At 33.3% G+C, this 12,597-nt stretch overlaps 1 protein-coding gene and 2 long non-coding RNA genes across 7 annotated transcripts; 1 reads left to right on the forward strand and 2 right to left on the reverse strand.

Annotated features, from left to right (window-relative positions):
• The first annotated feature begins 398 nt into the window (after positions 1 to 398).
• Positions 399 to 4,051, forward strand: LOC123684046. Its single transcript, XR_006748094.1, has 2 exons — positions 399 to 1,277; positions 3,782 to 4,051. It is a non-coding gene; the product is annotated as an uncharacterized LOC123684046 (long non-coding RNA).
• LOC123684045 lies at positions 1,516 to 3,886 on the reverse strand. The gene is made up of 2 exons (XR_006748093.1): positions 3,490 to 3,886; positions 1,516 to 1,671 (listed from the first exon to the last, which is right to left on the reverse strand). It is a non-coding gene; the product is annotated as an uncharacterized LOC123684045 (long non-coding RNA).
• A 1,489-nt stretch (positions 4,052 to 5,540) lies between the features above and the next one.
• LOC123684047 (lipid storage droplets surface-binding protein 2-like) lies at positions 5,541 to 12,337 on the reverse strand. Of its 5 annotated transcripts, none has more exons than XM_045623145.1 (6): positions 12,179 to 12,337; positions 10,889 to 11,020; positions 10,177 to 10,374; positions 8,510 to 8,789; positions 6,201 to 6,311; positions 5,541 to 5,930 (listed from the first exon to the last, which is right to left on the reverse strand). In XM_045623145.1, the coding sequence occupies exons 1-6, from the start codon at positions 12,185 to 12,187 to the stop codon at positions 5,887 to 5,889; spliced, it is 774 nt and encodes a 257-aa protein (XP_045479101.1). In that variant the 5' UTR covers positions 12,188 to 12,337; the 3' UTR covers positions 5,541 to 5,886. The 5 variants fall into 5 exon arrangements, with proteins under 5 accessions (XP_045479101.1, XP_045479102.1, XP_045479103.1 ...); XM_045623146.1 differs by having other exon boundaries at positions 8,510 to 8,777; positions 12,179 to 12,336; XM_045623147.1 differs by lacking the exon at positions 12,179 to 12,337 and adding an exon at positions 11,427 to 11,584.
• Positions 12,338 to 12,597: the final 260 nt, after the last annotated feature.

Raw genomic sequence — 12,597 nt, forward strand, 5'->3', positions numbered from 1 at the left:
TTACGATAGTGGATTAGAATTTGGGGAGAATCAACAAGCCACTTGCCCATACGTACGCCTCTGGTGGTAGCTAGAAACATTCATTTAATCATTTAGCATAATGAAGTAGGGTTAATAGTACCTACACTTCAAGCAGAATATGAAAATTATTAGAAGAATAGTAAATGTATACGAGTCACAAATAATTAATAAATTTTCAAATGAAACTAGGACTACAAGAAACACCCTGTACTTATCTCGAAAAAAAAAGCGTTTGCGGGTCTATGATGTTTATCAGACTATTAAAATTTTCCAAGGATTCTCTCATTTTCCTTTGTACTCAAGTTAATATTCTATTTTATTGATGATAAATTGGTTTTATCATAATAAAAACGAATGGGATACAATGAAAGAGTTGATGACTGGCATTCTACGGAAATCTTTCCAAATGTAAACTAGCTTTTTTTAATTCATATGCAAAGACTCTTTGCTAGCTTGAGAGGCAAATTCTCGGCAGAACAGCACCCAAATAATCTACGGCAATGTTACCACGCTCTGCTCTAGGGGTGGTGGGTGTATAAGACAGGGACAACTGAGTTTCCATACTGATGATTCCACCTGTATCTCAGGATGAAACACCGCAATAATCTATTATATTTCTATGATACCGATAAGGTATATCAAAACGAAATTTTCCGCAAAAATCAAAGAATATATTAAAAACGCAATGTGAAACACCTAACCACATTATCATATTCTACAGCACAGGCTCATTCAATTCATATAATGTTATTGTTTTCATGCCACTGAAGTGGACAAGTATCAACATACTCGTATAAATTTGAATGTTTAAGAATTTTGCGTACCTATGTCGCAAGTTAACATTTTCATTGATTTGTAGACTTTGAGGTACCTGTTTCAAGATAATGCTAATAGAAAGGTCAGTAGGGTAGCACAATGGCTACTTGGAAGGTTAGGAATATTTCGAAAAATTGCAAAAAGTTTCGGTGAAATTCCTTTTAAAACTTCAAAGAAAAAGTTATTGTATTGGAAATGTTAAAAAAACATTCTGATTTACAATTCTTGAGATGGAGTCTGATACTATCCAAATAAGGGAGTAGCAGACAGCATTGATTAAAAAATTAAAAACTGAGGATTAACAAGTGTGTTGGTGACCTGCTTTGTGCACCTTCGAGGTTGTTGGCTGTTTTCGAATGAAAGTCTGCTCGAATTGTAATGAGGCAGCATATTAGTTAGATGTTCGTATTAATCTTATGAATGGTGGTATGTTTTTGGTGGTAAGTAGAAGTACTAAATTTGTGTTCATTCAATTGTCCCATTAACCAACTCAACTGAGATATTCTAGGGATCTGAACCTTTCATGAAAATTTCAAGGGTCTGTGTCACATTCTTTTCGATAGAATCTATTTTGTCCTTTTATTTTTCACACAATAAATTAAGACTCAAAATTCGAAAATTTTGAATTTTGCTTCAATGTAGATTTTTTTAAGCAATCCTAGCAAAAAAAAATAACTGTCGAATAAATAATTTATTATCTTAACATATAGTATAATAACATTAGATTCTTATAATAGTTGAATTCAATTCAACGTAAAATATTTCTCATTTCTGAAAATCGAAATGGAATTCTTCTTAAAAAAGGCTAACCTATTCTGGAATACATCAGGAATTCTGAAAGAAAAAAAAATCAAATTAAATTGCTATCATTTGTTAAATACTGATTTTATCAACAATGTGAGCGAAACTCAATATCTTAGCTTGATTATACAAATTTAGAGAAAAACACTGACTGCTTTTGAATACTTGTTCATTCGAGCGCCTTTTGCGCCCTTGGAAAACAAATAACTATATACAAGTTTATATGAGATAGAATCTCTTGATGAAAATCAAACACTGAAAGAAGATCCTATACTGGATATCAGAAACTCAATGTTTTCTATAATCTGTTATGATTATCGTATAAACCACAAAAATTACTGTAAAAAGTGTTTTAGAATTTTCGAATATCTCGAACAGAAACCAAGATTAAGCGAAATATTGGAAATGGTGATTTTTTAGAACCGCCCTGTATTTTGAGAACGAAGCAAGAGATCTATGATCTCCTTTCTGATATCTCATTATTTTGAAAAAAGAGATCGGGGATTCTTGAAGATTTTTTCTCCAAGTCTTATAATGGGTGTTTTTTTTTCGATGTATATAACTTTAAGTTGGCATTACTGTTCAAGATGGCGACCGATTTAACAGCTGTCAAATGATTTATTCTCAGTTTGGTTTGGCAATTCATCATGAATAGACTCACGCCTGAACAACGCTTGCAAATAGTGCAATTTTATTTCGAAAATAATGGTTCTGTGCGGAATACGTATCACGCACTACGTCCATTTTATTTTGTTTAGCGATGAAGCGCACTTCTGGTTGAATGGCTACGTCAACAAACAAAACTGCCGCATTTGGAGTGAAGCTAATCCTCAAGTGTATGTCGAAACACCGTTACATCCAGAAAAACTGACTGTTTGGTGCGCTTTATGGGCTGGTGGAATCATTGGTCCGTACTTCTTCAAAAACGATGATGGCCAGAACGTTACAGTCAATGGTGATTGGTAAAGAGCCATGATTACTAACTTTTTTATTCCTGAATTGAACAACCATGATGTCGAGGAGTTGTGGTTCCAACAAGACGGAGCAACATGTCACACAGCTCGTGCCACAATCGATTTATTGAAAGACAAGTTTGGTGACCGCCTAACTTCACGTTTTGGACCTGTGAATTGGCCTCCAAGATGTTGTGATTTAACACCGCTAGACTACTTTCTGTGGGGCTATGTAAAGTCATTGGTCTATGCGGATAAGCCACAAACCCTTGACCAGTTGGAAGACAACATTCGCCGTGTTATTGCCGATATACGGCCACAAATGTTGGAAAAAGTCATCGAAAATTGGACGTCCAGATTGGACTACATCCGAGCCAGCCGTGGCGGTCATATGCCATCAGAAATCATATTTAAAATGTAATGCCACAAGATTATCTTGCGGATAAATAAAATTCATGTCAATCGAGTAATCCATCGTTGCTTTATTGCAATTTAAAGTTCTATAGCTCTAAAAAAACACCCTTTAGTTTTCGAGATGCTTTCAGTGAGCATCAATTTTGGGACACCCTGTATATGTAAAAAATTGTTCATACTGAATTTAAAGAGGATCTCACGAATGATCGAAAATCAAAAGTTCTTGGCTCGAAGTCAGTGTTTTTCTCAAATGAATTCTCAGAATATCAATTGGCAACTTGGGTTATTTAAACATGTTTGCAATAAACAATTCACCGCAATAATGCTGCGCAACTACCTACTCTTATGTGTATAATAGAATAAGTGGAGCATCATTACACTCAAAATTGGTTTTAAATTGCTGATGGTTTTACGTTTCGAATATAAAAAATGTGAAAAGATTTCTTTCAAATTGGATTTAATATTGAATTTAGCAGGTACTTACTGTCCACTGACATGCAGCTATCGCAACAATGACAGATACCATCTCTAGGTACGAAGACCTCACTGTTTCTATCGCAAACTGATTCATCAACATTGTAACATCTCACTCGATGACATAACATTGGATCGCAATTTTGGTATGTTGGTATGATACCACATTTCACCAAACCCATGAAAGCGAAAAGAAGTAGTGGGACAATCACGAAAAACCTCATTTTAATTTTTTTTATTTGAACGTTTTGCAACTTGCAACGTGACTGTTCAGTGGTATGATTAATTTTAGTTTATTTCAGGAGCCCTTCATATAGAAGTGACCTGTTGGAGTTCAAGTTTAAGTTGTTTTCTTAACCCATTTACGAAAAATAATAGGAATTTCCAATAATATTGTTATCTATCTTCACCTTCCAAGTATTGATTATGCTCAATAACAATTTATCGTTTTCTAAGAGAATTGTTAAAAAACCTTGTATAATGGAATTATTTATCAACCAGATGAAAAAGGTTCATTATCAACAATAAAGATATTTAATCAAACACTGGCCTAAAATGTAGGTTTTCTATTTCATTCATTCTCATTCCTCTTGATTTCATATTCAGAATATAAAATACTTTATTCATGTTATAGAAAAAAAATCCCGTATATTCGTCAGTTTTTATAAATTAAAAACTGACGAATATACGGGATTTTTTTTCTATAACATGAATAAAGTATTTTATATTCTGAATATGAAATCAAGAGGAATGAATAAAAACCTTACATCAAGAAGGGAGAAACACGCATAGGCCACAGTTCTTAAGGAACTGAACATTTTAGAAAAATTCGAACCAAAAAGAAAATGAATTGAAAAATTGGATGAAAATGAGATAAACATAGATACTTACAGAATTATTATAAGAGGAAGAGAGAATCACTAAATATAAGTGATATTGATCTGGACTCAATATATCCAATTACTTATGTTTTTGTTATAAAAATAAAATTCTATTCACTCATCAGCACTTATATTGTTGTAGATGGTATGATCTCTTATTTTTCTTTCTCGTTCCTTGAATTATATTTCTCTAATTCTGTGGTTATTCCGTTCATCCTTCCACATCTTGTAGAACAAAATCGTGCGAGAATATATCAGAAACGCACAGTTTTCATGGTTATATTTTATTATTCTATGTTGGTACTCCGAACTTTCCGCCACGGCTTTATCTGTCAATTCATCAATTTGCCTTTAAGAAATCAGTTCTGCCAACCAACATTTTTCAATGCAAAAATCACTAAAATATATTTATGGAAATATTTCATTAATTTCAATGAAAATGCAATGAATTAGAGAAAATAATGTATAATACTCGTACAGAAGGCTCATTCTACCACTCGTTCATTCCAAAACTCGCCACTTCGTGGCTCGTTTTTGAATTTTGAACTCGTGGAAGAATATCAATGCCTTCTGCACTTGTATTATAAATAACTATTCTATGATTTCATTACTGGCTACTGCATCATATTTTGTTTTGGTGTAAATCACGTAAGTTCTATATCTGTAGTTTCATAGAATAAACTCTACCTACATCATTATTATATATAGATGTATGATAGATAACACCACCAATTTTTTCGTATAGATACCTACTCAATGACGACAAAAGCAATTTAGCGTCCTATTAACACTACTTTCTTTTCCGATTTAATGGAAATAGTTTAATTTAACTGAGGAAGGCTTCTAACATAACATACTCAAACAATTTTTTTTGTGTTCTAAAATTTGAAGATGTACTTTCCAAAATAATTCAGCACTTGCTTTGATTGATGGAATGCATACATTAACTTTCTATCAACTTCTATTTGATGACGTTTGTTCACCAAAATTAGAAAACCTTTGCAGTTGAACCATTTATGTAAAAATAGGTTTAGATTAAATGATTTCATAAAACTTTATCTAACCTAGGAATTTCTTACTAACTCCAGCTTTGTTGGTGTTTAGTCTATTTTAAACTCACTAATTAGTGATTTTTTTCTACCATTTTTCATTTGATATTATGTGGAATCATAGAACAATATAAGAAGTAAAAATTATATTTTTAAAATTTCATGTACTTAACATTCTAGTATGAGAAAAATACAGTCTTTCAAAATGATGGATTCCTCATACAAATTATAAAATAAATAATAACCTAAAAACTATAAAATGTAGACAAGTCCAAGAATACAAAGGTGAGAACTGAAAATTATCCTGATTTAAACAAAGTATACTCCAATATCACAATCTCATATTTTTTTAATATATGATATATATGTATCGGTTCCCAAGATATCTGGATAATTGCTGATAACTCCTCAATGTCGTTTTTGATTTCCTCGCTTTTGTTTCTACCGACTGTTCACACAAACATAACAACAACATTTTTAGTGGTTTTCATTCTCATCTTCATGGCTTTGTTCTAGGTTGTCTAGAATCAAAGGAAAAATATTGTTAGTACAACCGAATCTATTGAAAAATTATTTTTTACGTTAAAAAAATTGTTCATCAACTTTTATTTTCTATATGAAAGGTTTGCTAGTTAACGGCGAGGTAAAAATCATATAAATCAAGGAATATTTATTAATAACTTGATAAACTAATTCAACATTCAATAAATAATTCGCTGGATTCAAATTTGATCGAAGATTCCTTGAATTTTTTGATCGCACCCCGTAAAAATGAAAAAATTTACACCTACCAAGTATTGAAGGCGAAAGTAAACTGAGACTATAGTAAATATGAACTATTAACTCGTAGAATTCGGTATATATGTGAAGTTTCCAAGAAATTAAAATTAATGGTATCCTTCCTAGAAGTGAATAAATTAACGCATTAGTCCCAGAAAATATCAAACAATTTGGAAAAAACGTACTAAAATATATTTTGGACAAAGTGACAAAGGAAATGGAAACCTAATACACATAAAGAAAATCGGTGGGGCTCTTCTACTACATCAAAAAATGAACAAATTCGAAAAGCAAGCAATTTTTGTACCCTCATCCAATTCCTCAAAAGAACTAATAGAAATTAAGAAAAAAATAGTTTTTTCTACTAACAGCAAAAAGTATCATCTTTATAGAAAGGACCCCGCATGTTTAGTATGAGAAATGGCTTTCCGTGAATTTGGCTGAATTTTTGATATGTTGTAGTTCTTGATGAACTGATCAGAAAAGTCCTTAGCCACAAAGCTCAAAAATGGACAGTTTTCGAGATATAGAGCTTTGAAAATGGATTTTTTGCAATTTTCGGGGTTTTTGCTCATCAATCGGGGAGCTCTCATTTCTGGTTTTGATGGAATTTGGATGTTCGGCGGCCAGAACCCGACTGAGAAATGATCTTCCTTGGTTATATTTGGCACCGCTATCGATAATTTTTTATACACTGCTCCACATTGGCTATGAAATGAGATACAAAATCCAAGATCTTCCATACATCTTTTCATGCCACAAGATAATTAATTAATTAATTTAACAGCCATCACTTGGACTAATGAAAAAAATTTTAGGTAACGCAATATTCCTTCATGATGAATGAAAATACCTTTTTGAGAAGCAATCTTTATGTCGTTATTTTACATATATGTTATTCTTAATGGACTTAACCGGTGCAATCGGACCTCAGACTCTGAATTTTGACATTCTTTTTGAACTCCCCGTATATCAGAACCCTATTTCACCTAAAACAAACATTGAATACTTTCTAAGTAACCGATTTAAGAAAACAGGTCATATACAAGGTTTCTTATAGGCCTTCGCAGTAATGTTTTTAGTTATATTTTTGTTCACTCTAGTCACCTATAGTGAATATGACATTTTTTGAATTCACATGGTATAATATTACATATACTGAACTTGTAGTGGCCACACTCTAATCAACAGAATCTCTATAAACGTTTAACAAATCGTTCAAACGCTTTTTTTTACCTAATTTTACCTAACACCCATTAATATTGAAGTATATGGAGAGACATCAGTAATGAAGCCAATTGTGGCGTACCACAAGGAACGGTGCTCGACCCACTATTGTTTCTCATCTACATTAACAATCTTCCATAGAACCTCACAGCAGGAGCACAAGTATTTGGAACCACTGTCCAAATATTATCAATGTTAGAGAAAAAACAAATAACTTTCTGGCACAAGCAAAATCCTGGCAAAAAACTTTTGAAGAAAAAGTGTGAGCACTGTGTGCGAGAAGCTGCAAAGAATTATTCCTGAAACTGGGAATATTGACAATAACAATATACTATACAGGGTTAGAACTATTTAGAGGGCCACTACAGGAATATCGATATTCTTTTTGGTTTATAGCCATTGTCCAATATTGAGATACTAAAGAGTCTTCAGATTTTTTCTGTTTTCCATTGTTTCAGATACGCAATAGTCAAGTGATGATTTCACATAACAACTCTTCAAATTTGAGTTCCTAGACTCGATATTTTTGTACAGTGTGATACATTGTTAAATTTGAAATTTTATTCTTTATCACCTCATAAGGAAAATCAATATGGCGTCCATGAGAAAAAATCGACTATCGCGTCTCTGATACAATAGAAAACAGAAAAAACCTGAAGACACCATTAGAATCTCTATATTGAATAATGACTACAAACCGAAATTCGTGAAGTTATCTCCACAAACAAATGAGTTCTACAGAAAAAAAAATCTCGATTTTCAGTTTTTTCGAGATATCTCCGGAATCATTGGAGCTATTTTGGATCTGTTCACACCAACACACCAATCCCTAAATAACGCAACTTTTTTGTAATTGAAGCCACCCTGTATCTCTAACGGTTTTCGATATCCCTGCAGTGCCTTTCTAAATAACCCTGTATAGTGTATATTGTCATGTATGACGTACGGCCTTGACTCCATGAGATTAAAATGACTTCGCTATTCAACGCAGAATCTAGGATTATAAAAGTTCTGTGGATGAGAGTGTGTTCACTACAACTCCAATCTAGTCAACTACAGACAAAATCCAACAGTTGCATATCATGATACTGACCTTCCTCTTGATCTTCCGCCTGTTCTTGGACCTCACCATTGAAGAGCCTGTCCCTCAAAGCGGTAGCTCTATCGACAGCTGGTTGCACCACAGGTTCCACCATCTTGTATGCAGCCTCAACAGTTGGTCTAGCAACTTGTACAGCGGGATCAACAACAGTCATAGCTGCATTGACTGCCGGTTCTACAACTGCATGAACGGTTTTGTAAGCTGCGTCCACCCTTGGAGTGACGGTATCGCTAACATATCCCTTCGTGGAGTTGTATAACTGTGAAATGATCTGAATAAGGGTAGGATTATTGAACGGGTGAAGATGGTGTCATGTGTTAATTTTTTGTCTACGGTGTTAGAAGAAAAATGTGCTGTTCGGTGCGCTGCCAAGGGTCTTTGAGAGAAAAAAGAGGCAATTTGTTAGGGTTTCGACTTCTACCAAGTCCTCTTGTTAGAGTTTTCTGAAGACCAAGGCTTGAGTGTGTTAGAAAAGCTTTTGTACACCGAAGTTAATAGATTAAAAAAAACTTATACATCTTAAAAGTCAGTATATCTGTTAATTGCTCCAAATAGCCGATAGATCTATAGTGTAGATAGAGCCAGAAGCTTTTAGAACCAAAAAGCCGGTAGATCAGTAGAGCCACTAGATTATTAGAGCTAGTAAATCAATAGACCAAAATTGAAATTTTGGACGGATGAAAGACAAGTTCTTTGAGCTGATTTTCTGATTTTTTTCACAGGTTTGAAGCTCAAACTCATAATTCATAATTGTAATTTCACTGGGTGTGAATAATACCAAAAAGAATACTATCGATTGAACTATTAGGTGTACAACTTTGCTTCCGCCGTTTTGCAATAGATAGCTGTAGCGGTAAGTGGTAGTCTGAATAAATAGATCGTAGATGTCATACAACAAGCTTAGGTATTTCTAAACATAACGCCATCGAAACATTAGTCGATTTGTGTCTGGATCATGAAGTTATTCTCGATTAAACATGTCAGCTTAAGTGCCAAATTCTCGTCATCTGCTTTAATATGAAGAAATCTGCGGCTGAGGCTCATCGAATGCTCTCAAATATCTATGGTGAGGCCGCTATTAGGGCAAGAACGCGTGGTTTCAACGCTTCAAAAACGGTGATTTTGACGTCAAAGATCAGCATGGCGGTGGCAGAGAGAAGGTTTTCGAAGATGCAAAATTGGAGGCATTACTTGATTAAGACTCGTGTCAAACGCAACAAGAATAGACAGGATTATTAGGAGTGACGCAACAAGCTATTTCAAGACGCCTGAAAGTAATGGGAATGATTCAGAAACTAGGAAATTGGGTGCCGTACGAGTTGAAGCCGAGAGATTTTGAACGGCGATTGTTTGCTTGTGAACAGCAACTTGCAAGGCAAAGACGGAAGGGATTTCTGCATCGCATTGTGACTGAGACGATAAATGGGTTCATTACGATAATCTCAAGCGCAAAAATCATGGGGATATCCCGGCCAAACCGAACAATACTTTGAATCATAAATGAATAGCCAGTTTTTTACAATAAAGCCTCGAATTTCAGAAAAACGGCGGAAACAAAGTTGTACGCCTATGTAGAAACTTTAGTTTCTCTCTAAAACGAACAGAACACCTTGAAATGTTTGTCAGAGTGTTGTTGTGAGGTGAATTTATTTCCTTACCTCGCATGGTGGTAATTTGACTGCAGGAACCTTGGCTTCGACGAAGTCTAAACCGCTGCAAAGGACACCATCCACTTTTTTGATTGGACCATCAAGTTTAACAGCAGCATCAATGGCATAGGGCTTTCCAGCTTCTACCACGGAGTACAAAGTATTTTCCACTGTTTCGAATCCCCATTTAGCATATCCATTGAAGTCCTGAAAAGTGAAATTATATCATTATTAATTTATATATGTATATAGGGGTGTCAAAAAGGAATAATGAAATTAAAAATGGATTAGTTAAAAATTTAGGTATGTTACTTTCCAATGGAGGAATAATAAAGTTTTTTTTTATCTGAGAACATTCTGGATCACATAAAATTCATATGTTTTTTGATTTTATCCTGAAAATTGTTTCTAAAGAGTGATAAATGACATTGTGTTGAAAGTAACACATTGAGTCCTATGAAAACGAAAAATATTCTGAATTGAAAAGTGCGAAGTGAGACCTAGAGGCAATGTTTCTGTGATTGTTGTACAGCTGCCTAATTTTTCACTTTTCAAATTTGACAAAATGCATATAGCATCAGAAGCTCTTGATTTCAAGTCAGTACTAAATCAATTTTACATATTCGAATCTATGCAATGCACCAATTCTATGATCGCCTTTCATCATCAAGTAATCATAAACGTAAGGATTTTTTTAATATTTTTCAGTTAAATATCTTACCTTAACCTTCTCGTAAACATTGGATGCAGTCTGAAGGGTAGTTTCAACCACTGGAAGCTTCACAACCCTGTTCACTGATGTCATACAGGTTGGAGCCATCTCAATTGTCTTCTGTGTATTTTCTGCCATGATCTGAATTAAAAAACAAAGTCAAAGTACTGTTTTCGAGTGCTATTTTAATTTGTATCCAGATACTGAGCTAATTCATCTCCAATTGTATTAAAGTGATTATTATTAATTGAAGTGGATGGAATTCAAAGTTCAAGTGATATATCTTTTTTTACGTGTAGAAAGAATGAATATTGGACTCAAACGGGAAAGATATTCCTTTTTCCTTTCGATCTTCATTTTAGATTCACATCTATTTTTAATTATAATTACTTACGAAAAAATAGTGAAAAAATTCAAATAATTAGAATATCTCATCAGTCGTAGATTCAACTCCACGTATATTCTACGCTTGATTTCGAAATGGAATAAATATAAACAACTACTGATGTGAAAGGTTTGTTGAAAAAAATTGATTTATTTTACTCACAAAGTTTTAACACGTATTAAACACAAAACACAAAATACAATGCAACAGTCAGTTGAGGAATGAGGCTCTACAGAAGTGACAATCTCCACTTAAATCGACAATAATCTCTAGTTAGGAAGGACTTTGATCAGATAATGCCAAGGAGAAAAAATTTAATGTTTATCATTCTGGTTTTTTTACGTATTCATTCGGAGGAAGCATGCATTTATTTTTGATAAGAAATCTGAATAGTCTCTTGTAACCAGATACATTCATTTTAACGATTTAGGATGAATGATATCTATGCATTAAATTGGCGTTGATATTTTTTTATCTGGGAATAATTTTATTGGTTTTATCTTTATAGTAGCAACTGTTTCATTATATGGAATTGATTTTATATCATTATGAATTTCTTCCGTACCTATATGGAATGAAAATATTTCAAGATCCTCGAAATGAGAACTCTAGAATTTTGGTACATTATTAAAAAAATATCACTGAAATTCTGAGAAATACAACTCTGAATAAAAACAACAAAAGCATTAATATACCAGCAAAACAAGGTCCTTTGTTCATTGAACTGGATAGAAAACATATGTATCTACCTGACAAAGAAAGAACAAAGAAACCTAAAAATTAATTTTCAAATATTTTCTGAAAAAACATATCAGTAACTCTTGGCATTATTCTTGTGAAATTCTGGTCTAAATTTTCTTATTGTTTTGAGTTGAATTGTAAATTAATGAATCTAATTCTAAATGACAACTCACCTCAACCATTTCAAACTTTGTATAAGGATAAATTAATTCAGAACGTAAGACAACTTTCACTCGGTAATAGTGTCAATATTTTGTTATGTATAAATCTTCTACCGGCAAAATGCGAACTATGATAATGTGATATCCCAACAAACAATATATAAAAGGGGAACTTGCATGACGCGTCTCATGTACTCTAGACTGAAGACAGGTCTGTATTCAGACCAACTTTCGAAGCTTCTAATCCAATTTCTCACGAATAGAAAGGTGAAAATATCAAACAGGATTATCATTTCAATACAAAAGTAATACCCTACAAATTTTACCAGAAGATTTAGTATTTCTTTCTTTTGAGTAGAATATATCGACCTACACATTGTGTGTTGGAAAGTATAAGTCCTGCTCTGGTTGGGGGAATGTTGTTATATCTA

The sequence above is a fragment of the Harmonia axyridis genome, chromosome 7 (assembly GCF_914767665.1).
Source record: "Harmonia axyridis chromosome 7, icHarAxyr1.1, whole genome shotgun sequence".
Taxonomy (NCBI): Eukaryota; Metazoa; Arthropoda; class Insecta; order Coleoptera; family Coccinellidae; genus Harmonia; species Harmonia axyridis.

Bases quoted from the DNA above. Each gene is read 5' to 3' on its own strand.
- LOC123684047 (XM_045623145.1), bottom strand. The intron at 10,375-10,888 runs GTAAGATATTTA...TTCACTTTTCAG, and splicing joins ATGTTTACGAGAAGGTTAAG to GACTTCAATGGATATGCTAA. The intron at 8,790-10,176 runs GTAAGGAAATAA...ACCCTTATTCAG, and splicing joins TCAAATTACCACCATGCGAG to ATCATTTCACAGTTATACAA.